Raw genomic sequence first — 25,606 nt, 5'->3', positions numbered from 1 at the left:
TCTGTTCATCACTTTTATGGACAGAATTTCTAGAAGCAGCCGTGGTGTGGAGTGTGTCGAGTTTGGTGGCAGGAGAATCTCGTCTCTGCTTTTTGCGGATGATGTGGTCCTCCTAGCTTCATCCAGCTCTGACCTTCAGCTCTTGCTGGGTAGGTTCGCGGCCGAATGTGAAGCGGCTGGGATGAGGATCAGCACCTCCAAATCTGAGACCATGGTTCTCGACCGGAAAAGGGTGGCTTGCCACCTCCGGGTCGGGGGAGAGGTCCTACCTCAAGTGGAGGAGTTTAAGTATCTCGGGGTCTTGTTCACGAGTGAGGGTAGGAGGGATCGGGAGATCGACAGGCGGATTGGTTCGGCGTCTGCAGTGATGCGGACGCTGAGCCGATCTGTCGTGGGGAAGAGGGAGCTGAGCCAGAAAGCCAGGCTCTCGATTTACCGGTCGATCTACGTCCCAATCCTCACCTATGGTCATGAGCTTTGGGTAATGACCGAAAGAACGAGATCGCGGATACAAGCGGCCGAAATGAGTTTCCTCCGTAGGGTGGCTGGGCTCAGCCTTAGAGATAGGGTGAGGAGCTCGAAAATTCGGGAGGGACTCGGAGTAGAACCGCTGCTCCTCCGGATCGAAAGGAGCCAGTTGAGGTGGTTTGGGTATCTGGTCAGGATGCCTCCTGGATGCCTCCCCGGGGAGGTGTTTCGGGCATGTCCTGCCGGCAGAAGGCCCCCGGGTCGACCCAGGACACGTTGGAGAGGTTACATCTCCAATCTGGTCCGGGAACGCCTTGGGGTCCTGCCGGAGGAGCTGGTGGACAAGGCCGGGGAGAGGACGGCCTGGAGCTCCCTAATTGGGATGCTGCCCCCGCGACCCGGACCCGGATAAGCGGAGGAAGACGAAGACGAAGAAGTTTCAACAATACTCTAATATCCAAATCTGTAGAAAACAACTTTGTGTCATCTGCAAATGTAATGAATTGTAACTTTTTGAGTAGCATCCCAGTATCATTTACATAAAGCATAAAGAACGTGGGCCCAAATACAGAACCTTGTGGAACACCCCAAGTAACTCTGACATAGTATAATTTAACTTGACACATTGAAATCTATTGCCTAAGTCCTTACCCAATTAAGTGTAACTCCACTTAAACCATAACACACCAGTTTATGTAAGACAAAAGAATGGTTAATTGTATCAAACGGTTTTCGTAGATCAATAAAAACCCTGTCAGTATATTGTTTATTTTCCACAGTTGTAGCTATATTTCAAACTAATTCCATCCCTGCTAACGGTGTTGATCGATTACTCCAAAACCGACATTGATGATTACTCAGCATATTATATTTCTTAATAAAAGTATCTAATCTATTAGCAAACAAATTTTCAAGTATTTTAGCAAATTGAGGTGATGATGACACAGGTCTGCAGTTTGAAATGATTTGCTTATACCCATTCTTATAAATTGGAATAGCTATTTTAATTTTTATTTTAGGAAAAATACCTGTTGAAAATGATTTATTGGAAATGTAAGAAAATGATTTGACATAATTAATAACTTCCTTTATTGATGACATGTCAACTGAATTGTTCTCTGTTGACGATTTACTTTAGAACTTTTGAGCTACTTCTAAAGCCTTGCTCTCACTAACCCCACCAATAAACACTGAGTTTTTTATATTAACGCACATATCCATTCTATGGTAAATGGTCCACAACCCTGATTCACTTGCAAGTTTGGGACTATATTCACAAAATAGTCATTAAACTCATTAGCAATTACCTCAGTAGTTTCAATAATTACATTTTCTTCATTTTTAGTGTACGTTGGGTAATTAGTAGTACTGGAGCCTTTAACCAACCCGTTAAGCCCTAAAATACCCACAATATTTTCTTCATGTTTCTCATAGTAATTCATTTTTATTTTACAATATGAAAATCAAGGTCAAATCTGTATTTGATAAAAATTGAAATATGAAATATGAATTTCAATCTGGGCTATTTTCAAAAAAGACAATGATAAGTTAAACATTGCAAAATGAGCTAAGTCAGGAGCCATTTTTGACTAACTTTTGACAATACCAACATGTACAGGTCACGCAAAAGAAGTGTTTTCGCTCAAGTCGTTTAAAGTCCAAAACCATGGCATGCATATATGTGATAATGTTTTTATCCATGTTTGAATGTGTGTGTGTCCTCATGGTCTAGGTGAAGCAGTGCTGAGGCCAGCGCTTCCTTTATGCTGGCTGAAAGTCCCGGGGATTTTGGTTCAACAAAAACCTCTCCAGGGAGTGAAAAGGACTTGCATGCCTACTAATGCTGTCCCGACCTCTGGATGGGCTGCAGTGTGTGTATGCTCCATTATGGGCAACGGCAATTTATTTTACTGTACGGTGCAATAATTTTGAGAGTAGAGCATAAATACCATTTTTTTATGATAATTGAGCTTAAACTTTAGGAGGGTTTAGTATCCAAGTCCTTGTTGTTCCAACGGATGTATCGACATTAACGAAATCTAAAAAGTCATTAATCAATCAATTTATTTTGTGATTTCAGAGATAATTAAAAAGCTCAACTCATGACAAAAAGGCTAAAATGATGAATATGTTGGTAACAGAGGTAAGGATGTGTTAGGAACAGGAAAAAACTGTTTTCACTCAGAAATGTTCCACTTCAAGCAAACTTGGCTTTGTAGTTATTTCTTAAAGGGATATTCCACCCCATAGTAAAAATGTGTCTGTTGCCATATTCCCCAGAGTTAGATAAGTGGGAAAAAAATTTGTAACCATCCCAGTCATTCTCCTGGTCTGGCAGTAGTCCTTTAGCTTTAGCTTAGCATAAAACAATGTAAGTGAATGGTAACAACTAGCCTTGTGTTCAGAAAAAGTCTTTAAAATGACCCAATAGCGATCCTTATTCTGCTTGGTGACCTCAATAGTCATACTGAGTGCAAATGAAAATAATAAATATAACAAAGGAATTAGACGCTCCGTTGGTTAAGCTACACGGACCTTCGACTCCTTCCACAGATTCTCTGTTGAGGTCAGCAGACTGGCTTGGCCACTCCAGAAACTTGAAATGTTCTTACGTAGCCACAGCTTCGTTGCCTTGGTGATGTGTTTGGAATGATTGTCATGCTGGAAGATCCAGTCATGTTTCATTATAGAGCTCTCACTGATAGAAGGAGGTTTTTACCCCAGATCTCACCATTTAGGGCCCCATTCATCCTTTCCTTAATAAGTTGTCCTGTTCCTTTACAGAAACGCAGCCCCAGAGCATAATATTTCCACCTCCATGCTTCACAGTGTGCATGGTGTTCTTGGGATGCAACCGTGCATTCTTCACCCTCCAAATTACATTGTACATGGTGACGGTTCAAGTCTGACTGTTTGAGGGAGTGGACAGGTGTATTTTATAAAGATAACAAGTCCAAACTAGAGCCATTAATACTAATAATGGTAAATGACCTGTATTTGTAGTCAATCAGTCATCCACCCATTCACCCACTGGTGACGATGAGCAATGTAGCCACAGCTGCCCTGGGGCGCACTTATGGCAACAACGGTCCCTTTGACCACCGCCCAAAAGCAGAAATATAAATATAATATTTCATAATACATGTTTAATAGTGATATAGTGCTGTCTAATGAAAGCAGAACACAACCGATCAAAATTAAAACGGCTAAACAACATGTTTTCTTAAAGGAATGAGACAGGGTGGGTCATAATCTTTGTATGATTAAAAACACGTTGCCCTGGTGCTCCTCTCCTGTTTCAGGTACCAGAAGTTAGTTGGCGGGGAGGAGAGCAGCATTTGGAGTATCCGTCTGTATTATTTCCTGATATTCAGACATCTCGCCTCTGATTGGCTGGTTTCTCAGTAAACTTGCTCTCTCATCATTTTAAGCGGGCCAACTTGCACAATCAGTGGCTGCTAAATACCGGTACCTTTTGTCTCACTGTAAGAAGACATCCTGCTTTAAACTGTAAAACTGTTTTTATTGTTCTAATCATGATGCAGTCAAACCTCTGAGGTTAACAGGATCATCTGCATCGTCTTACTCACGTCCTGAATGAAAACAACTCCCTTTTTTAACATTTGTAGTCATGTCAGAACCAAGTCAGACATTAGCCAAAGTCAGGTGAAATATTGTGTATCAGATGCAGATTTGAGGATTTTCCCAGAGGTAAGACTGAGTCCTCTACTAGCCAAATGTTTACATGCCTGTAGAATCCTAAAATATCCTACTGCCAGAGCTAAAAAAAAGAATAATCACAGTTAGCATTTGGAAACAGGTTGGATCAACAGCTTTATTTAAAATCTAAAAAAATCAAACCTTTATACCCTGATAAAGTAAATGAAAATCAGAAAGTTTAATTTGGTTAAAGTTGATGTTAACATTTGAAACAAGAAATTGGCGCTTGCCATCTGCAGCGCTTACAATCTCCAACTGATGTCAGAAATTATGCACAGGATTCAACGCCGACGGTTTTAAAGAATGCACCAATCCTCATAAACGGGTAGGGTGATTGGCGTTATTGTTTTAAATGTATGAAAACAAACTTTCCCCCCAATTTTCAGAAGCTGTGGAACGTTCTAGTTCCTAATCCTCACAGCCCACCATTGCTGAGGTGATCTTCACAGGAAATGGAGCGATCCTACTCATAGCCAGTATCATGGGGCTTGCATACTTGTAAAAATGTGAGCCTCTAAATATTTTTATTCCATCTGCGCCACACAGACCAGCATCGATGCCAGACAGGGGCAATGGTACGCCTTGGGAAACGACCCTGGGTGTAGCAGAGAGGTCTACGTCGTGCATCCTGGCTCCTGTTGGGACAGACACTCATCTTTAATGGTTTGTTTAAAGCCGCTTGAGAAACTGCTCAATAATCAGAGATAACGTAAAACTCTTACCTTGGATTATGTGAACTGTGTCTTCAGATGGACATACAAATGCAGCATCCACGTGTCCCTCAATGCCAAGCTCCTCCTTGACTGTTTTTGGGTAGCCTTCAACCAGCGTAAAGTGAGTGTCTGTCTTATAAATGTAAACCTGATCACCCTGTAAAGGTTGGGTGAAACAAGAAGTGTTAACTTTAATTTCTTTGCATCCTTATTGTTGACGTGGCATGGACTGAAGAATGACATAGACCTTAATCAAGTAGATTTTGTTGGTGTAGGAGAAGACAGCGTCAACGCCTTTGGTCACTTCTTTCCACCCTCTGACGATTGGAAAGGCGTGAAGACCATCACGATGGGTGTCCAGGCGCGTGTAGGTGGGACCTTTTGTGTTGAACAGAAAAACAAGATTGTTTTCTTTTCTTTATCTTTCATTTTATTTGTAGACAAGAAGGCAGTGTAGTGTCAGAAGAACTGGGTGTGTTATCTTGTGTTCAGAGAGGAGGAGGTTTGATTATTGTCAGTCAGACACCTGTTTGCCCTTTATTCGCTTGCCATCGTTTACGGAGAGGCTTTTAATTTGTACGTTTTAGTTAATTTTGTGATATAATCAACAGAAACATTTTTGCTGATGTAAAATTTGAGCCTCAGAAGTTGGAACGCTCAAATTCTAAGTCTAGGAAAACCATCTCCTAACTCAGAAAGACATAGGCCCAATCCCAATACTCCTACTTCCACCCTTGCGCCCTTCAATTGCGCGTTCCAGTCCAGGGTGCAAGTGTGTACCATAGGGTGTCCCGATCCTCAAGAGCAGAAGTTGACCACGTCTCTTTTGGAATGGTTCAAATACCTTTTCTGAAAATGTGTATTTTCAAATGAAAGTTCATTTTAAGACAATTAATGATATTTAGTCGTGCTCTGAATGTTTTAGACTAAAATTTCATGTGAACAGCAAGTAACGTAAATTTTGTTAAGAAATTGTTTGTTTGAAAGTTGTCAAAGATTTTTTTAAAAAGTAGCACAAACAATGACCTGCATGCATAGGGAGCCCATCTCTTCCGCATCATGGGTTCCCGAAAGAACAAAAAACCTAATGCAAGTCAACGGGGCTAATAACATTATTTTCTAATCCGCTTTGCCTTACACCCTGGATCACACCTATGTTGTACTGCAATTTAAATGAAAGGTAATGATGAGTGTTTCCACCATGCCAGTCATGTACTTTGAGATTTATCAGCTTGTAAAAGTTTGCAATTAGCATGAATGCAAACTAGAAATTGGCACGTCGCAGATGTGACGTCACCACAAAATCTTCTCTCCCCTAGCATAGCTGCTACTTACCACATGACCAGATTTTTGATGGTTCTTTCCTCCTGTGGGAAGTTTACTGAACTTACAGCCCTTTTGCCTCAGTTTTCTTCATGTCTGGTTCAGTGACGTCACTTTCGTGAAGCGCGTTTGTAGTCCTGGACTTATTTTCACACAAAACCTAAAATATTGTTCCCCCGTTCAAAAATAAGCACGTTCTCGGTATCAAAATGTGTCTTTAAAATTCACGGACATCATATGTATGTGAAATCCATGGCACAAAGCGGAATTAGAAAAAAGTGTTTTTAAGCCCCGTTGACTTGCATTCATTTTTTTTGTTCTTCTGGGGACCCGTGATGCGGAAGTGACTTCGACTCCCTGTTGCAGTTGATGACACAATGTTCACTGTCCCAATTTGGCAATTATTTGCGCACTTGTGTACGAAGTCGAAGCCTTCCTCCAAGTGCACTTTGCTGAAGACCGTAGGGTGCAGTGTGAGTACTAGGATTAGACCAGAGGTTCCTGATAAACCCTAACCTCAAAATCCAAAATGGCTGCCTCAAGTAGAAAATAAGTGGTAACAAATAGGTTATTTTTCATTTTTTTGTCAGTTCACACACTAGCTTCAACATGAAGCATTTTGTTAGTGTTTTAATCAATAGAAAGCAAAAGTACATGTTATATGGCTTTTTTATGGATTTAGCAATGATTAGCAAGTCTTTCTGGATTTCTGATTTGCAGCTGAAACTTGATACATTTCCAAATTCAGCTTCCAATCTTTGAGGTCAATGGAACACACCAAACTTCACCACACTTTCAGGCCTTTGAAGCTTTAATTTTCTAGAGCCAATGCTAACATTAGCTTGCTAATGCTAACATGATTGTGTTTAGGAGGAACAGTAAGCCTAAGTCATGCTAATCTACTTCCGTTCCCTGCTGTCAGATAAAACAATGGGAGTCTATGGATCGTCAAAGTTATTTTCTGATCCTGCTTGACATGTGCCGTGGATTTAACATGCTGTCGGGAACTGCTTCCCAGCCCCTCCCACTCTGTCGTTTTGTCTTCCCCTTTTGAACTCACCTGCCCTTGATTGTTTGCTGCACACCTGTTCTTACATTTAAACCCTGGTCACTCTTACTGTGGAAGTGAATCTATACACTTTCCATTGGCTAATGCTACAGCCAAGCTAATAGATCTCAAGTAAGAACTTCTTCTAATTTATGAGTTTTTGCAGGTTTATTTAAAATAAGATTATGCAAGTGTTGAGGTGAATACTCACAATTTTTATGTTTGTGTTTCCTCTTAAGCACCAAAGCTAATTGTAAACCTTAATAAGTTCACAGAACTCAAAAATTATTTTTTAACAGATTACTCAAAAATATTTAAGTGATGTTTTTAAATATTTTAAGTTTACAGAAAATATAAATTACATTTGCAGTGGCCCCAAATTATCTCAATGTTATCTTAAAAATATTGATATTCCTCAACTTATAATTAGGGAGTAATTCACTCAAGATTTTCAACATTTTTCAACTCATTATTTGGAAAATATACTCAAAATGTAAATTTTTTTTTACTCAAACTTGATGACATAACTCAAAAAATGTTGTACTACACTAACCAAAGTAAGTTGCTATCAGCACACCATTCACACACCCAGCCAGTGAGTGAAGCATCCAAAGACAAGTCAAGAACATCAAACCAACCTCCTCACTTTTGGTGCCAACATGATACAAAAAGTAACACCACATTTTCAGCACTGAATGAAGTAATAACTAAGAACAACAATGGCCCACAACAAACATGCATAAACACCCAAAAATAGAACAATAAAACTAAAAACATAACTACCCACAATGCACCTCACCCACCAGTTCTTTGTTGTGCCTGAAATCCACCAAAATTGCTTGTTTGTGCTTGTTTTTTCCTATAGATCCACAAATATTTTAAGAAATATATAACTCTGTTTATTAGACACACTTTAAGTTGACATAAAGATGAATAGAATAATATAGAAACATAAAATTACAAATTATTTTTAGTTCATATTACTCATTCAAGTTAAGTTATTCTTTGTTGATTTATTTCAGTTAAGCTAGCTAAAAATATATATTTTTTCAGATTAATTAAAACATTTGAGTTCTATGCAATTAAAACAAGGAGAAGATTGAACTAACTCAACACATTTGAGTTCTAAAAACCTTTTTTTTAATTTATGAGTGTCACCTAATCAATACATTTGATTATTTTCAACATTTGGGTTTACAGTGCACTTTTCCCACCACTATAAATGTTGGCGAACCATTTTAGAGGTTTACCAGTCATTAGATGACTCTCGATGAAGCAAAGTTTAGAATTTTTTTTTTTACCAGAAAACAGAAAATTTATGGAAAAAGTTAAAAACACAGGACTTTAAAGATTAAGATTAAGTTCTCTCTTTTTTTAAACACATTTTCAGTGGTCTCTAGTATAAATTAATGCCTTGTGAATTGATCTCTGAGAGGGGAACAAGCCCTGGCGCTCTTGTGTCAGGAACCAGAAGTTAGTCAGAGGAGAGGAGCAAAGGACGGCAAGATTTGAAATATTATTCCCTGATATTTGGATATCTCGCTTCTGACTGCCTAACAGCAACAACACTCAACCACTGAATTTGTTTTCTCTGCAACGTTGATGTTTTATCTGCACAAATAACACAAGCCTGGAGGACTTCTGCCATGCTGTGGAGTTGGTATTGCTAACGGTTAGCATCTACTGGCATAGTCACGCTTTGCTCTTTTCTGGATGCTGAACCAATAACAGCCGTCCCTGTCATGAGTCAAGATGGGTGAGGAGTCTCAAATCCTAGAGATCCACCATTTATTTTCTTTCAGAAGCTAATGCATGAAATAGGTCTTGAAGACTACTTTCATGCTCAGCCTGCATGTTAAACTCAGAGTGACCGATCAAAGAAAACGTAGTAAAAAACAATTTATCAGTGAACTTGGTCTTTAAACAGTTTACAACCAGTAAATGAAGTGTGCTTGTCTGATATTCATCTTCATTTCAAAGGTTTGGATAACTCGTTTAATCAATACATTTACAGTGGTCTCTAGTAAGAAATAACACCTTGTAAGTTGTTCTTGGGAGGGTGAAACATACCGGTGCACCACTTCTCGAACTCAAAAGTTGCCCAAATCACAGCTGAGCTTCAGACAGCAGGTTGGATATCGGATAACAGCAACGCAGCTCTACCTCTGACTTGCAACATGGATGCCGTATCTCCACAAATAACAAGTCTGTACGACCTTCTGCCGTGAGGTAATGTTGCTAATGCTAGCGGTTAGCTTAAACTAGCTGAGACGTTCTTTGCTGTTTCCTGGACGCTAAACCAACAACATCCCTTCCCGTTATGAGTCAAGATGGGTGAGTCCATGAATGCTAATTCATAGTGTGACGTATATCTGTGAGGATTTTCAAGTCCTACATTTTCACCGTATATTTCTATTAGAAGCTAACACAGGAGATAGGTGTGGGAGAGGAGACTATTACCATGTTAAGCCTGCATGAAAACCTCAGAGTGACTGAATAAGAGGGACCCACACACCTTTAAACTTTTGTGTTTTGTATTATGGAGAAAACCAAAATGAAACTTCTCACATGTTTTGTACTTAAATTTTACCTGTGAATATGTAAGTTCTTCCTGCATCATCTGTGGTGATGGCATCTAGTTTGATGTCACTGCATTTCACAGCTGTACGATCACCTCCATGACCTGAAGGTAAACACAGAAATGTATTAAAATGCTTACTGCTGCTTTTTCTTGTATGAAGCCAAATTATTGATTTATTTATTTCTGATCCAGAGATTTACCAAAGTTAGGACAGTGCATAAAGTAATGGCGGGCATCTTTGGGGTAGGTCCCATTCACCTCTCCTGACACCGGGTGGAAGCGGGTGAAGTTGTGTCCATGGAAACAGTAGTAGTGCTCCAGCCAGCGCAAAGCAGAGGCACAGACGGGTAGATGGGCCCAAGTTTTCATTTTTATGGCTTTGGTGGCAATATCATAAACATGCACATCATTTCCTGCAAGGAGGGAAAATGTCAAATTCAGTATGGGGCACCATTTGGAAAGTAATGCTGAAAAATATAAAAGTGTTTTATCATCTAAAATACATCACATTTGGCCCTACGTAACAATGAAAAATAGGAAAATGTGGGGATTTTTTGTTCAATTTTTACAACTTTTTAAGGAAATGACATTGTTATGTTCAAATATTTAAACAAAAATCCAAATTATAATGTCAAAAACAAATATATAGTTTTTAAAATCAAGTCTAAATTTATCAAAATTGAATCAAGGAGAAGATATCCCCTGTATACATTTTTAGAATCCGTTTGATAGATTATTTATTAAAGTTGTTGTCTGGGTTCTCCTTTTCCTGATGACAACTTATCTATGGCTAGACAAACCAACTGTCATGGTCTGCGTCAGCCCCTTCCTTTTTTGTGCCTCCTGGTGTCCTCCATCCTTCTCTAGATACCCTCTTGTGTCCCTTTGTTCCCCAGCTCCTCTTGTGCTCCACTCCAGGTTCCCCCCTTATGCTCTTTTAGCGCCCTCATGTGTCCTTGTCTGCATCCCTGTTATGTGTCTTATGTTGTAGCTCTTTGGCGCCCTCATGTGTCCTTTTTCTGCATGTCAGTTTAGTGTCTTACGTTATCTTTTCTACCCTTTCCTCCCAGGTCAGCTCCAGCCTCGTTCTCCCCAGCTCAGTGTGTGTGGGTGTATGTGCTATGTCCTCCTCCAGCTAGTTTGTGTGAGTCCTTCCCTCTGTCTTTTGGTAATATTTGTTTAGTTTTGTGTTTAGGTATTTGCCCTCTGTTTCTGTTTTCCCCATTGAGTTGATTAATGTCACCTGCCTTCCCTCCAGCCCTCACTCCACACACCTGCTTCCTGTTTCCTTAATTTGTCTCCCAGTCTATTTAAGCCCGGTATTGTGTCTGTCTTGTGTCGGTCCATTAACGTATCTGTATGTTATTCTGTCAGTGTTTGCTCGTGCTCTTGGTGAGCTTTGTTTTCTCCAACCTTGGAGTTTTTTGGACTTTGGCTTGCTGCCTGGATTTACTTTTGTTCTGCCTTCACAAATAAAGGATTTTTACTTTTCATCATCTCTGCCTCGTGTCATCCTGGGTAACTGCATATTTGGGTCCTAACATCCTCAGAATGTGACACCAACACAATCATGCTATCCTATGAAGTCTGAGATTTTATAGGACATCTCTTTACCCATTTTTATTTTTATTTTTATTTTTGTAGGCTACATCAGTTTTACACATTCCAAATGAAACTGGCTAAACCATCATAGACAAAACCATTTTCTTAATGAGATTTTTACATAGAAATTTAAAGATTTCATTTTATACAAATATGTTTAATTTTAAATATTCAGATTTAAATATGAACAATAAGATTTGGCTCTAATTGTTGTAATTTCTTTGCTCAATTTAGATTTTATTAGAAAATTTAGATTTATTTAAAAACTTTGATGGCAAAAGTATATGATCAAATATTAGCTTCCAATTTTTTAATTAAATATTTAATTATTTTAAATATTTTATTCAAAATGCTTATATTTAATCTGGTACAATTAGATTGATTTCTAAATATTTAGATTTAAGCTTATATGTTTAAATTTTATTCAAAATACTTCTGTTTAATCTGGTTTATTTAGATTGATTACTAATTATTCAGATTTAATCGTATATAATTCGATTTTCTTTATGATGTTTATATTTAATCTGGTCAATTTAGATTGATTTCTAACTCTTCATATTTAATTTTATATAGCTGAGTATGATCTGAAAGAATTCAGTTAAATATATTTAATTTTGATCATGCATTTAAATTTTCTCTTTAGATAATTTAATTTAGATTGCCTGAAAATTGTATACCGTACATTTATATTTGATTTTAAGCACTGTAGATAAATTAAAAACAAAAAAAAACTGTTACATTTATTTGGTCAGCCAATTATATCTACGATGTGCTGACTTGCTTGAATAATCGATACTTTTTTAAAGTAACTAACCAACAATTGGTAGAGCGACAACTATTATGACTTTATCTATGAACACCTTTAAAGAACAGCACTGAATTGGTCATGCATTCTCCTTTTGGACATTCCACAGCAGCATCCAGATTATTTGGGATTCCAGGAAATTCTTCTTGAATTCCCTTTGGATACCCCTCTTCCAAACTTTGGTTAAAGTAACTGGAAACCTTGTCACCCTGGAAGCAACCACAAAGATTATAATCTGACATTATGTTCCTTGGTTTGCAGTCACAGTTAAAAGTATCTGAATCCTACCTGGAAAACATAGATGTGGTCATGGTTGTCTGGGTTCTCTGTGTTGTGCATGCGGAACGCAGCATCAACACGACCACTCAGATCTCTGAAGTATTCACTGGAGAGCTGTGACGGACCTCTGAAGCTATTCCAAATATAACCATCTGAGGGGAAAAGACCCATTTAAAAACACACAAGGTTTTATTTCAATAAAAGCAATAACATGCAGTCAGTTGTCTTGTTTGTGCAACACAGGGTTTGTCCTTGGGACGAGGAAAACTATGAGAATATTGCTAACGTGTTTGTAAAAGGAGAAGAAAACGTGCAAACCTTTGAAGTAATGAACTTTTCCCTTCTCATCAGGAGCGATCGCATCAAACTGGATACCATCACATCTGTCTGGCTTACCAGGACCATCACCTCCATCTGTATTCCCAGGTTAAGATAACATAGTTAATCAATTTTACACTTATTAAGACTTATTAATAAATACTGCTGCCCGCGGATAAATGGAGAAGGAAGAGACGCCCCCATCAGCGTCAGCCTGAGGAAGTCTGCAGCTGCAGATGAAACATAGCGAAAAAACAGGTAACGAAACCGTTTCTGTGTTTTAAAAAAGAACGATAGCATGGAAATACAATGTAACCAATCTGTCAAATCACAACGTTATGATTAATATGTTTTAATAAGTAATATGACTTATTCTAGTCCACTAGACACACTGACACACGTAAGGAAAACAATCGCATGACACATTGCTGTTCTTATCCAATCAGAACCTTCCTAGTCTGAAGCGTGGCATAGTCTCTGTGGTGTTTATAAATCTGCCAGCTTTGATTCGACCAGAGTTCAAAACATCCAGATTAATAAAACCAGTTCCAACGCCATCTTAGTTCAGTTCTCAAGATCTCACTGGAGTTCACCGCATGCTAAGTGAAGTATCGGACCGGCCATCCGAACTTCCCTTTTTAAGCTGAGAACCACCAAGCTGGAAAAATCTGTTGCATTTTTACCAACCAAGCAACTGTTCCTTTCAGAATAAAAGCTGAACTCACTGACCCAAGGAGGGTCCCCCTTTGACGCTGTGAACCACCTGTCACTTTTTACCTGGAGACAATCCAAGGACTAGTCTGTCGTGCTGTGACGCTGTACCACTGGCTCCAGTACCGAGAGGAGGGTCCGTGGACCTGACATTCGGGATCCGTGAAGGAGGTCTCACTGAGGGTATGTGCGGATGCGACAAAATAGTGTCTCATGTGTTTATGCAACTACTCCGGTCAAGTCTGATCACAGTTGGGAGCAAAACATCATCTCCCACTCAGACTTGCCTCTTCGGATACGAGAGTTCTGATAATAACTAGGGCCCGACCGATATGCTTTTTTTGGGACCGATACCGATATAAAACTTTTAACAAAGGCCGATAGCCGATATAATGGCCGATAAATCTCCTTCACAAAAAAAGAAATAAATACAAATGTTCTTAAGATTAAACCCTTCATTCTCTGCCTTTTTGATGCTAACTTATTTCTATATTACACAACAAAGAACTGTCTCAATAACTCACTAGGGTTTCCAAGTAATGCAAATAAGATTTATTTTGCAATCTCAAAAACAACAGAACACACAAACTCAGTCAGTATAAATCTAACATTCAAGTTTTTTGTTTTCTGAGTCGGTGGAGTTTTACACTTTTGTGTTTTGATCCTTTCCAAAGCCGACAGTATTAGGAAAATAAAAATAAGATACGTTAAATGACTAGTATGTGGTAATGTATAAGCCTTATGTAAAATATAAGGCTGAAAAATACAATAGATTTATTCTTTTGTAGAGAGGAATGTTTATTTTCTCGTATTACTGCCCCTACTCCTCTCCCAGCTAGGGATATAGCGCAGATAGCGTGGACTAGAAGCCAGGTGATGTTTTACGTATTTAAATGATGATCAGGCTGCTGTAAATTGTAATCTCCATCCACATCCAGACACAATTATCCTCTATTCTATTTTCTCTCACTTGTCTGGGCTGACGTAGCTGATGGTGCGCGCAGCGCGCCTAGCGGCTGTGATGCACATTTTACGCATTTGGAGAGGTGGGCTGGATGCTTTGCTTTTACTGAAAGACAGGGGCGGCGTTAGGCCCGGATACTTGGGCTCAAGCCCCGAATGTTTTATGAAAAGCCCCGGATCTAAAACGTGAAAGTAACATGCAGTACCAACGTCCAACAGAGAGGGAGCAGCTGGCAGTAGTTTGTACACAGCCTGCCTGAGCCTCCACCACTGAAGAAGAAGCCCTTCAGCAGCCGGCTTCTTCTACAGTCTCTGCCTGAAACGCATGAGTGAAGATGGACATAAGGACGATTTTTCGACAAAAAGTACCGCGACAGAACCCCAGCTTTGATGAGACTGGTGTTGACTCAGGTTTGTGAGTCTTATTTGAAAATATTTGTTGTGCTGCTTGGTTTGCCTAAAGTTAACTTACTATCAGGTAAAGTTGTTGGAGAAAGAAAGGGAATATTTACTATCATCTCACACTAAACACTAACAGGAACAATATTCTGCCCTGAATATGCTTAATATGTAGCTTCAGATCAAAAATTATGTGGTACAAGACAAATATATATGATGTTGACTAGTGCGTGTCAAGTGTGTGTGAGTGAGCGCGTTCGAGTGTGTGTTAAGCCCTGGATCTTCTTCAGTCCTAAATCTGCCCCTGCTGGAAGATGAATTTTTTTTTTGTGTCAAAAATTTCGGCAATTTTGCCCCATGAATTACCATAAAAACTACTGGTGTGCGTGCTCCCTTATGAAAGAGTCCTACGTTGAGAGGTAAATATTAGAAATGCAGGTTCTGGTGCCTATAAATGAAAAGTGAATGAAAATTAAATTGGGAGTTTTTACTTCATATTTTAGAAATAAAAATGACGGGGGGAAATTTTTATGACGTCTTTTTAAACTAAATTTTCTAGCGCGACCTGCCTGCTTCACTTACGTCACTTCTTATTAAGGCCCGTCCAGAATTACCGTGGCCCACCCAAAAATGAAAACCTGGCGCCGCGCCGGTTATAAACCTCTGCAAGTTGTTGTTCTTCACTTTATCAAACTGAGAGTTTGTACAGCTAATGTCAAGATGTAAAATTATGAATTCAGTCGAGCTCTTCCCTCCCTCTCCTGTTTCTGAAACAGAAGACGGAGGGGAATAAGGAGATGAGGCAATGGTGCGAGACACCAGACTGCTGTGGAGGTGAGCAAAACGGCTGGAAAAGTGTGGGTGTTGAATCCCCCACATCCCCCACGTGTGTGACGCCCATGCAACTACAGTTGGACATGTTTTTCAGTTTAAAGTCCACGGAAATGTAGACAACCTTTGGAATTCAACACAATCCATGTTTACATTTGTACCAGCAGCAAAGCTTCTGGGAAATCGTCGTTTGGGCAAACGACTTCAAAGTGCAGCTTTTTGGCATCGGCTCTATGATCCCGGAAATGAATTTATTATTAATATTTAATTAATTCTTTCATTTTTAGGCATCTGGCATCTACCCTCCAGGTGACAAACCACCTCAAGAATGGACACAAACACCAATTAATGAACATTAATGCTATGTGCCTGAAAGGGACTTGGAAGAAGAAAACATATTTAATCCCACCTTCATTTACTCAAAACTCTTTGCTACTCTGCTATTCAACATAATTAATCATATTAGGGCAGTTTGCTTATTTCTTTCTGTTGAGCTGCAATGAAATCATCGTTTGATTGTTAGTTGTTTAAAGAAATTAAAATTATTTAGTCAGTTTGGTTTCGAGGAACCAGTATGATTGTATCCATGTTTACTCACCATTTACGGCTGAATCTTGCCTGTGGACGATAAATAAGAAGTTATTTTTGATCAACAGTATGACACCATGTTACTTTTCATTTTCCACTCTGGCTTAAATAACTCAGCAACACAGAATCAAAGCAGCACAACGAGCAAATAGTCTTTAAACTGGCCCAATTGATCCAGTAGTTGAACTTTGGTTTAACAGCGGAGTTGAGTAAAGAAAGGTACATTTCCTCCTCAAACTAGACGATCGGAAACGCTGTGGTTCCCGAAATATCAAAATAGCATCAAACCGATGGAAAAAAGGCAAATGAGAACTCAAATGAATATTCTTTCTTTAAAAGAAATATAGCTTTTGAAAAATAATGTTCATGGTAATAATTTGGGCAGTAAGGATAAAAGTCAAATACTCACGCTGGTGCCGCCTTACTGAGGGTAAAAACTAGGAACAGAACCAGAGTTTTGGTGAGAAGCTCCATGTTGTCACCCTCTGAAGTCCTCAAATGTGGAGCTTCAGGCTGGAGATTGTGCTTTTATTCTGAAATCTGATGGTGTGTGTGTGTGCGTGCGTGTGTGTGCGTGTGCGTGCGCATGCATGTGTGTGTGTGCGTGCGTGCGTGCGTGCGTGTGTGTGTGTGTGTGTGTGTGTGTGTGTGTGTGCGTGTGTGTGTGTGCATGTGTAAACTCTGGTCTTGCATGTGCTATCAGCACGTTTGTTTGCAGAGACAGATAATGGAGTTTCTGTTTTTGCTGAATTGCTAAATTTTAAACAATTTGCACAACCAGACAATATTCTCAGTAAATTTTTATTCGTGTTTACAGTTTTGTCCATATCCATGTTTACTGTATCTTTCTGTAAATCAGGTCAAACTCAAACTAATAATTTCTCACCAAGTTAACTTAATGGAGAAATTCAGTTTTCCAGGTAAAAGTTTACAAATATATGCATTTACGACTCCTAAACTCTCTTTGGCCCGTTTACTTGTTTACCCTTTAGCAGTGCTGTAAACTAGGGATGCACCAATACCGATACTGGTATCGGTATCGGTACAGATACCGATACCTATACTGGTATTGGTATCGGTAAAAGTTAACCGATACCAGGAACCGATACCAATGTGGTTGCTTGAAAATGGCTTCACTGTAACTTGTCATTTCTGTTCACCTAATATTTTAGTTTTGTGATGATTTCTATTCATATATTTTACTTTTTATCTACCTCACAGTCTTTTCCTGTTGAAAGCAGAGAAGAAAATAAAATCTGTATTCCAAATCATTGCATTTTTTGTGTGGTGGAGGTATAGGTATCGGTAATCGGTATCGGCAAATATTCAGATACAAGTATCTGTATGGTATCGGTTTGGAAAAAAGTGGAATCGGTGCATCCCTACTGTTTTAGCTTCACATCACCTATGATGATTTAGATTAAAGGAAACACGATTCTTAAATGCCTCTCATTCTATTATCACTCTTTGTTTTATCTAGCAAAACTTAGGCAAGCCTTACATCTTTTTAAATTTTGAAAGTACGAGCATATTATACACAAAAACGCTAATTATACACAAGCTCCTAGTAGTAAAACATAAGATTTGCTGATAAAATAAGTTGGATTGCAGCAAAACAGACGTCTATCATTATTTTTCTATGTGTTTGTAATTTTTGACTATGAGAATACCATAAAAGTATTTTTAAAAATTTTGGACTCATCAAATATAAATACCAAGTTAAACCATAAAAAAGGTAGACACCTCTATGCAGATGTAAACCTTTAAAACAAATTGATTAGGACTTGGTCTGTATATACGTATATATTTGACTATGTCTACAGTTCCATGCAGTTCACTTGTAACGGTAGATCTTAATACAGTGATTCAAGCTGTCAGATACAACCACATGACCATCAGGAAGCAGAGCCAACCCCCTCGGACTGTTAAGGTTGTCAGTCACTAGGGGCCAGCCCACCCCTTTGGATGGATATATGAGCACACAGTGCTTCTGCTTGCCCCAATCTGCCACCAAGACATCTCCATCACTGTCTATACAAAGCCCCCAAGGGCAGGTCAGAGTAGGCCCCAGTCCAGAGCACACCCCGAGGATTCGGAGAGTGTTCCAGCCTGGTGCCAGGACTCGTATGCATGGAACACGCCCAGTTTCATTGCCTCGTTCCGTCACTGCCATGAGCCCAGTTGTGAGACAGGCTGCCACCAAGTAGGGTCTGTGGAACCCGGTTATCACTATGCGTTCCAACCTTACTCCGGTTTTAGGGTCCAGTTTTAGATTGGTTAGGGTTCCACGCTTGATGTCAGCCACCAAGAAGTCATCTTGCCATGTAACGGTGATGCCTCTTGGTGCATCAAGGTCTTCATTGGTGGAACCAATCATTGTGCCTCCAAATGTTTGCAGAAGGCGTCCATGACGACTGAACACCAACACAGCTCGTTCAGCAGCACAAGTTAAAGCAATCAAACCTTTTGAGTTCACAGCCACATCAAAGTAGTTACAAATACGAGAAGATCTTTCTGGTCCAGGAGACACTTGCTGTACAACATTCTTCTGGAGGTCTGTCACTTGAATTCGCGCATTACCACAGTCTACCACAAACAGCTGCCCTCTTACAGTTGCATGGACACCACTTGGCAGGTTGAAGTCCGTGCGACCAGATCCTTGTTTCCCTAGCTGTTTGATCAAATAAGCTGAGTCGAGGGCAGTTGAACCTCCAATTTTATCTGCCTCCTTATCGGCCCCATCGGCTCTCTCTTTCTTATCTTTCCTGTATCCATCTAGATCTTTGACTTGATTTGACTTGTCACCGTCAATAGCTGACAGGGACTGAGATCTGCGACTTACACCTAATTCGTGTGTAATGCGAGTTTGAGATCTTGACTGTCTTTCATCATATCTTGCTAAGTTCTTGTTGCAATCTGAGCTGGACTCTTGACCTTGCTCAGAAGTTGACCGTTCAGATGTAAGACGCATTCTGTTGACCTTTCTCAAGGATCTGCACTCAATCTTGTCACTCGCAATTAGAGGAAGTGCGTTACCAGAAAGGTCAGCTACAGACAATGAGCGGTAGTGGTCTTGCTTAAAAGATGGGGCACTCAGAGTATAAGTGTGGCAGGAATCTTCACTGCCCACTGGAGATGGAGGACTTCCACTGTCCACTGAAGATTCTGTTGGGGTCTTCTTCTTTGTGATACATATTTGTGAAGAAGTAAGATGCCTTGAGGAAAGGTCTACCAGGTTATGCCTGGAGGGTGAGCCTTTGCATCTAGTTACTGGAGAACATGTGGTGTTGTTTCTTTTTCCATCCATTTCTTCGATAGAGCAGGATGGTTCCTCACATGACACCAATACAAGAGCTTTTTGCCTTCTTTTGCTTTTCACTATACTGTGCCTCTTTGTTTCATTGTATCTACCATCAAAGTCATCACTCTCAGATTCACCTTGACTAGGGACTGTTGGAATAGACAAGAAAAGGTCATGTCCCAGTGTGTCTGAACAAACCGATTCCACCTCCTCTTCTTGGGAAGATTCGGATAGACCACGGTGTCTTGGTATGGGAGGCTTAGATGGTTTAAACTCTTCTTCGTTCTCCGTAGAACTCGACAGTTGTAGTTTCCGAACAGATCGCACAGTCCCTCCATTTGTTTTATTGTCCTCTGGACTGCACCTTTGCCCTCCTCTATTTGGTTGTGGTTCTTTTCGTATTTCACATGGAGTTATGTTTGAAAATATTGCTTTACCAGAGTGTAGGGCACACTTATGTCCTTGGTCACCACACCCTCCAATGTGGTAAGTCATACTTTGCTCACAAATGTCAACCTCCCCCAGGTAAAAGGACTTGGACTGGGGGCTTGATTTGAAACTCACCCTTTTTAGGGTTAGAGAGATTTCCCATGGCTGTGTGGCCTCTTCCACATATCTCTGGAGCTGATCTTTGTTGGATTCACCAGCAGTTAAACCCCATCTTTGAATTTGCTCCTTTAATTGTCCAATTTTTCGAAGTTGCTGATCAACAAGTGTCTGGACAACTCTCACGGCTGCTGCGTTTTCTCTCTTTACCTGACTTAGAAGTCGCTGTGCTTCTTGGTGGTCTTGCTCTACCTTCTCGAGAAGGCGCCGCTCCTCTCGCTGAGCTGCTATCACGGCATTGTCTAAATCGCGGTTCACCTCCTCCACTTCAGCTTGCTTTCTGTCCCTGAGGCTCTGAAGCTCCTGTTCACCTTGCTCCAGGTTTGATATTGCCTGTGTCACCCATGGAGGGGGTGAAGGAAGACGTTGTGGTGTGAAGATGGACTCTCGTGGGGTAAAGGATAAGGGAGGAGAGGTGGTCACATCACGCTGATGTGGAGGGATGTATGTCAGCAAGGCAGTCAACCCAGGAAGGGGTTTTCTTTCAGAATAATACCTCATTAACATTGTCAGTGGTGGATTTCAGAATCCTCCTTTCATGAATTTAACCCTTTTCTCCCTTTATACCTGCAAATGCAAAAACAACAGGGAAGACAAATGGAATGTCACTATCAACACCATGACGCTGATTAGAAATTAGAGCCAGATGAAGCCCTGTATGTCATTACAAAGTCACCCAGTGTTGTTTTGTGAAATAAATCCTCTGTCCCTCAAATACCTGACCTACCTGTTGACTGGGGGGTATCATATAAACCCCAACCGGACCGGCACACACTTCAATGCCTGTTCTGGAACTGGGACACAGCATGGCTCTCAGCGTAACTCTATCCTTCCTGTACAATATTTTGTTACTCGTGAGACTCTAAAGTGTTCTCAGGTAGCCACTGTTTTCCTTTTAAGATGTTAACACTGTCCTCAGACTTTAACTCTGTTTGCATCTATTGATGACTCCGACAACACATTAAACAGGTTACGTTTAGAAAAGGCATATCCAGTCTCTGTTATTGTACAGACAGCTAATTCTTATCATTGATCTTGAAGTCTTCTGCTCTAGAAGAGCTGTTTAGGGTCATTTAATTTGGATTATGTGGAAAGAGTGTGGACAATTAAGTAAATAGCTTTTGGGATTACCTCAGTTTGGAGTGAAAGTGAAAGTTTTGCCTATATTGATGAGCTAATAGCTAGTCAAAACATCAGTTTCTTATTGCATGATTGCACATGAAATACAATGGCGGCAGCAGCTAGCCATAGCACTTCTGTGGTACATTATGTGTAAAATTCCTTCTACATGAGTCTATGTGGATTGTTATAGAATTGAAGAAACATACCTTATCTACAATAGTTATCTATTGGCTTTTATCCTGTTGATATTAAAGGTGTGGTTTACTGAAAAAATACATGTTTTTTTATTATTTCTGATTATAATCCGTTACTCTGAGCTTTTCATGCAGGCTGAACATTAAAATAATCTCCTACACCTCTATATTGTTTTAGCTTCTGATAGAAAATAGACAATGACACTCTAGGATTAGAAAAGTCTGACGGATCTACGTCACTTGACGTTCTTGGACTCATCCATCTTAACTTGCGCTGGGGAAGGCTGCTGTTTTAGCGTCAAGAAAACATCAGTGATTGCATTGGCTAGTAGAAGCTAACTGTTAGCATTAGCCACTCCCCAACACGGCAGAACTCCTTCACGCTTGTGTTATTTGTGGAGATAAAACATCAACGTTGCAAAGTAAACGGATTCAGTGATAGAGTCACATTTCTGTTACCCAATCAGAGGTGAGATGTCCAAATACCAGGAAGTAAGACTACAAATCCTGCTTTCTGAAACTCTCCTCTGATCTGGCAATCTTCTAGATCCTGAAACAAGCGCACCGGGACTTTTTTCAGAGTACAATTAAAAAGTCATTCATTCCTACTAGAGACCACTGCTAATTGATTAAACAAGCAAACCACATCTTTAATAAAACCTTTTTTCCCCTCTAAATTAAGTCGATCAAAGAGCTATCAACAACAGATTAGATGTAAAAATATGACCTTAGTGGTCCTTGTGAGCGACGTAAGGATCACAAATCGAAGCCCATTCGGATCAGTCATTCTGTCTGCTTAAAAAGGACCGTAAATAAAATAAAACTAGTTATTCTCAAACGTTTCCAGCCAAATCACCATCATTCATCAGAAATCTGACAATTAAAGTCTATTTTTTCTTTTTACACATTATAAAACTTAACTGGTTCTTTTAGTTTCCTGGAGTTTGGTGTAATTGTAATTATATTAAATCCCAACATGTCTTGGTTTTAATTTCGACTCGTTATTTTGAAATTTGATGGAAGCTGAAAACACAGATGGCCCACTGAAGGCTTGGAAACTAGATTCTGTCTTTAACACACTAGAGACAAAAAGCCATGAAAGGCATTTTAAGTCTTTCTTGTGTCCGTTCAGGAATGGATCATATTCTGAGTCAGTGACTGAGTGTGGACTTCTCTATATATTAAATGCTGGCGGCGTGAAGCTGAACAATGAGGCTTTTGCAAAGATGAAAAGGAAAGTGTCGGGTTACCTCCACATTAGATAAACTGTTTCCCATGCTCCAAAAATGAATCCCACCTCAAGATAACATTTATTTCCCAGAAAATTAATAAACCCTCAAAAAAAAGAAATAAAATAACTTCAACTTACTCAAAAACAAAACTTTCTGTTCCCCTCAAATTAACAATCTTTTGATCTAATAGACAAAAGCTATCCGTTACATGTCAACGACAAATGCCTGTCACTTTTTTGCACTGGGGCCAGTGGCCGTCTCCAGTTACCCCAGTTTAATGTTGTATGAGAGTTGCTAAGCCACCAGTCGACCTTCGTTCAGGACCATCACATAAATGGCACCGCTCAGAATCGAAGAGCTTAGACAGCATGAGAAGAAACATTCCAACTAAGTGAAACATAACAATGGAGCTATTCAGTATCCGCTACTCCGAATAAGTCCCAGGAGAGGTTTGCTACTGGAAATGTTTGCTCAAGTGGTGGCATTTAAGACATTTCATTTGTCAGCACTCAAGTTCGAATAAGTACATTTTAAGTGACTAGAATAACAAATAAGCGTGTAAGTACTTACAGAAACAGATGCACTGGATGATGGTGGTATTACCTGTGCAGGTTTCTCCAGTATTGCTGGATCAGCTCTGACCTGCTGGTACCAGTCCCACCTCCTTCTGACACACACCCATCTCACCCCTCCCTCTAAGCCACCTCCCATGTTTACATGTACTGTATTTCCACATCACCCAGATTATTAGATTGGCTTAACCCTCGAAAGGTTGAAAAATCTAGTTTATTAGTGAAATATTTATAGTCAAATATTACTATAACAATTTCATAATCTGTTTATTTTTGTTACGTAATTTTATAAAAACACAACAACAAGAGGTATTGGCCCTGGTCAACTGTCTGTAGGTCCTCTGTAGAGGGCAGTAGACATTTCTGATGAAGGTACTAATCCCGGTACACCATCGGGATCCTGTAAAGGTGCATGATGTAAGAATGAAGCTAGAATGACACCCTGTGGTCAGGTTTGGTTACTGCAACCCATTTTCTAAACAAAAAGTGACTATCCCACTACGGTTACGTGAGTTTCATAGCAGTTACGGATCAGCATTGACGAGCAAAAACGAGTCATACGCAGTAAGCTGAAAAGAAGATGTCGCAGTAATATTGAGATGTTGGTTCTTTAAAATGTAGCTTCAGATATTTTTGGTCAACTGTTTGTTGCCATTAGCATTGTTAGCTCAATGTTAGCCTCTAACCTGCTTCACACAATATTAGTGTAAAGAAATAGGATACTGGGGCTTCTTAGGGGTACTTCTTCTTCCGGCTCTTGGAGAGTACAGGCACTTTTTTCTCCTCTCCCTCCCTCTCTTATCCCAAGGCTCTTTGTCCTGTCTTGTGCACGGCACATTCTGCATTTTTTCTGGAAACTGGAAATAAAAATGGACATGGTCAGTTGATCTCTCAACGCGATTGACAGAATTTTTTCAACAATGAGAACGGGAGAAGGGGCTTCCGGATGCCTCTCTGGGACAGAGCCAGCTGGGTATATCATGGACTCCTCGAAACAGTGGAACCTGATCTGCCTCTCTCAACTGTCTGTAGAGGATTCTGAAGATGTCTGGATATTTGACATTTTGGTGTCAGGATTCCTGTTGTTTGGCCTGAGCGGTCACCTGGCTTACCGGAAAATTAACGAGCTTTCGAGGAATATTGGCTCTATCCCGGAGCTCAGGGATGGAATGCATCGTGCTGTGAACGCACAAACTCATATAATTGTCGAGATGAGTCGTAAGCTGGAACTTTGGCTGAGATTCAGGCTTTGGCACAAAAGGTGGATTCCATCAAGGAGCAAGTGGATGGATCAACACGAATTGGGATGGATTAATTACGCCTTTATTGGATCTAGTGCGGTTGAAGACCAGCAGAACTCTAAGGCAGAGAGGAAATTATTTCTGCCTGTCCCCAAAACAATTTTTATCTGAATCTGGTGCCCTTGGAGCCTGTGAGGCTGAAGTGATAACTCCCCCTCAGAAGAAATGTGGAATGCTGCCTTCGTAATGGTAACTCTTCTCCCTATTCCAACTGGGCGGGACTGTGACCGGTGAAGGCCGTGGAACCGTATCTAGGAGTCACTGTGCTCTCTAACCCATCATCTCCCTCCCCTGTCCAAACAGAGGTGATGAGCCATGCCACATGCGGCTGCACGCACTGAAGTGAGGAGAGTCCCAACGCAACCTCCCCACCTAGTGGACACTAATGTTGTGTAATGTTTGAAGTCTGTGTGCATATACTTCTGAGGTGTTTTTTTGCATAGCAAAACTACCCTCTCTGTGGGGTAACTCTGAAGTGCCTTTATTTCACTTCCCCCTGACTCAATCCTCATATAAACCCTCTTGATCTATTATGGTAGCGCGACTTGGGTTGCGAATGACCACAGTCACCAATTCTTGTCATGTGTCTATGTATGTACGTCTGATCTCAGAATTGTGTTTACTGAAACTCTAATTTACCTCTGAGATTAATAAAGTATTTTTGAATTGAATTTGAATTTGAATTGAAGAAATGACTTCTGGGTCACTCCTGTTTACTTGCTAACATACTGTCCACAACTTTGAGCATTAGCGCAGCACAGACTCGACAACCCCACAGTCTCACAGATTGTAAACAGTAACTACGTCCCTCTATAACTATTAACCCCCTAGCCGGCTGAGAAATAAATCTGTTTCAATGTAACCTTCCTTCCAACATGATTAGGACATTAGTCTGTTTTGTGATTATTTCATTGTAAATTCTTACATAT

General features: G+C 40.1%; 2 protein-coding genes across 2 annotated transcripts; both read right to left on the bottom strand.

The window, feature by feature from the left end:
- Positions 1–4,283: 4,283 nt before the first annotated feature.
- hpxb (hemopexin b) lies at positions 4,284–16,897 on the bottom strand. The gene is made up of 10 exons (XM_015952513.3): positions 16,759–16,897; positions 16,360–16,379; positions 12,858–12,953; positions 12,549–12,691; positions 12,316–12,469; positions 10,054–10,266; positions 9,863–9,955; positions 5,149–5,279; positions 4,911–5,058; positions 4,284–4,823 (listed from the first exon to the last, which is right to left on the bottom strand). The coding sequence occupies exons 1-10, from the start codon at positions 16,821–16,823 to the stop codon at positions 4,597–4,599; spliced, it is 1,290 nt and encodes a 429-aa protein (XP_015807999.3). The 5' UTR covers positions 16,824–16,897; the 3' UTR covers positions 4,284–4,596.
- A 1,176-nt stretch (positions 16,898–18,073) lies between these two features.
- LOC129163914 (uncharacterized) lies at positions 18,074–23,432 on the bottom strand. Its single transcript, XM_054743168.2, has 2 exons — positions 23,375–23,432; positions 18,074–20,823 (listed from the first exon to the last, which is right to left on the bottom strand). Exon 2 carries the CDS (start codon positions 20,761–20,763, stop codon positions 18,184–18,186), a length of 2,580 nt encoding a protein of 859 aa, XP_054599143.2. The 5' UTR covers positions 20,764–20,823; positions 23,375–23,432; the 3' UTR covers positions 18,074–18,183.
- Between the last annotated feature and the right edge of the window lie 2,174 nt (positions 23,433–25,606).

Source organism: Nothobranchius furzeri, chromosome 14, assembly GCF_043380555.1.
Source record: "Nothobranchius furzeri strain GRZ-AD chromosome 14, NfurGRZ-RIMD1, whole genome shotgun sequence".
NCBI classification, from domain to species: Eukaryota; Metazoa; Chordata; class Actinopteri; order Cyprinodontiformes; family Nothobranchiidae; genus Nothobranchius; species Nothobranchius furzeri.
This window is presented reverse-complemented; position numbering and strand designations above follow the sequence as displayed.

Coding starts and splice junctions, on each gene's coding strand:
- hpxb (XM_015952513.3), bottom strand. CDS start 16,823: ATGGAGCTTCTCACCAAAACTCTGGTTCTGTTCCTAGTTTTTACCCTC. Junction 12,954..16,359: donor GCAAGATTCAGCCGTAAATG/GTGAGTAAACAT, acceptor CTGGGAATACAG/ATGGAGGTGATGGTCCTGGT. Junction 5,059..5,148: donor ACAAAATCTACTTGATTAAG/GTCTATGTCATT, acceptor CAACCTTTACAG/GGTGATCAGGTTTACATTTA.
- LOC129163914 (XM_054743168.2), bottom strand. CDS start 20,763: ATGTTAATGAGGTATTATTCTGAAAGAAAACCCCTTCCTGGGTTGACT.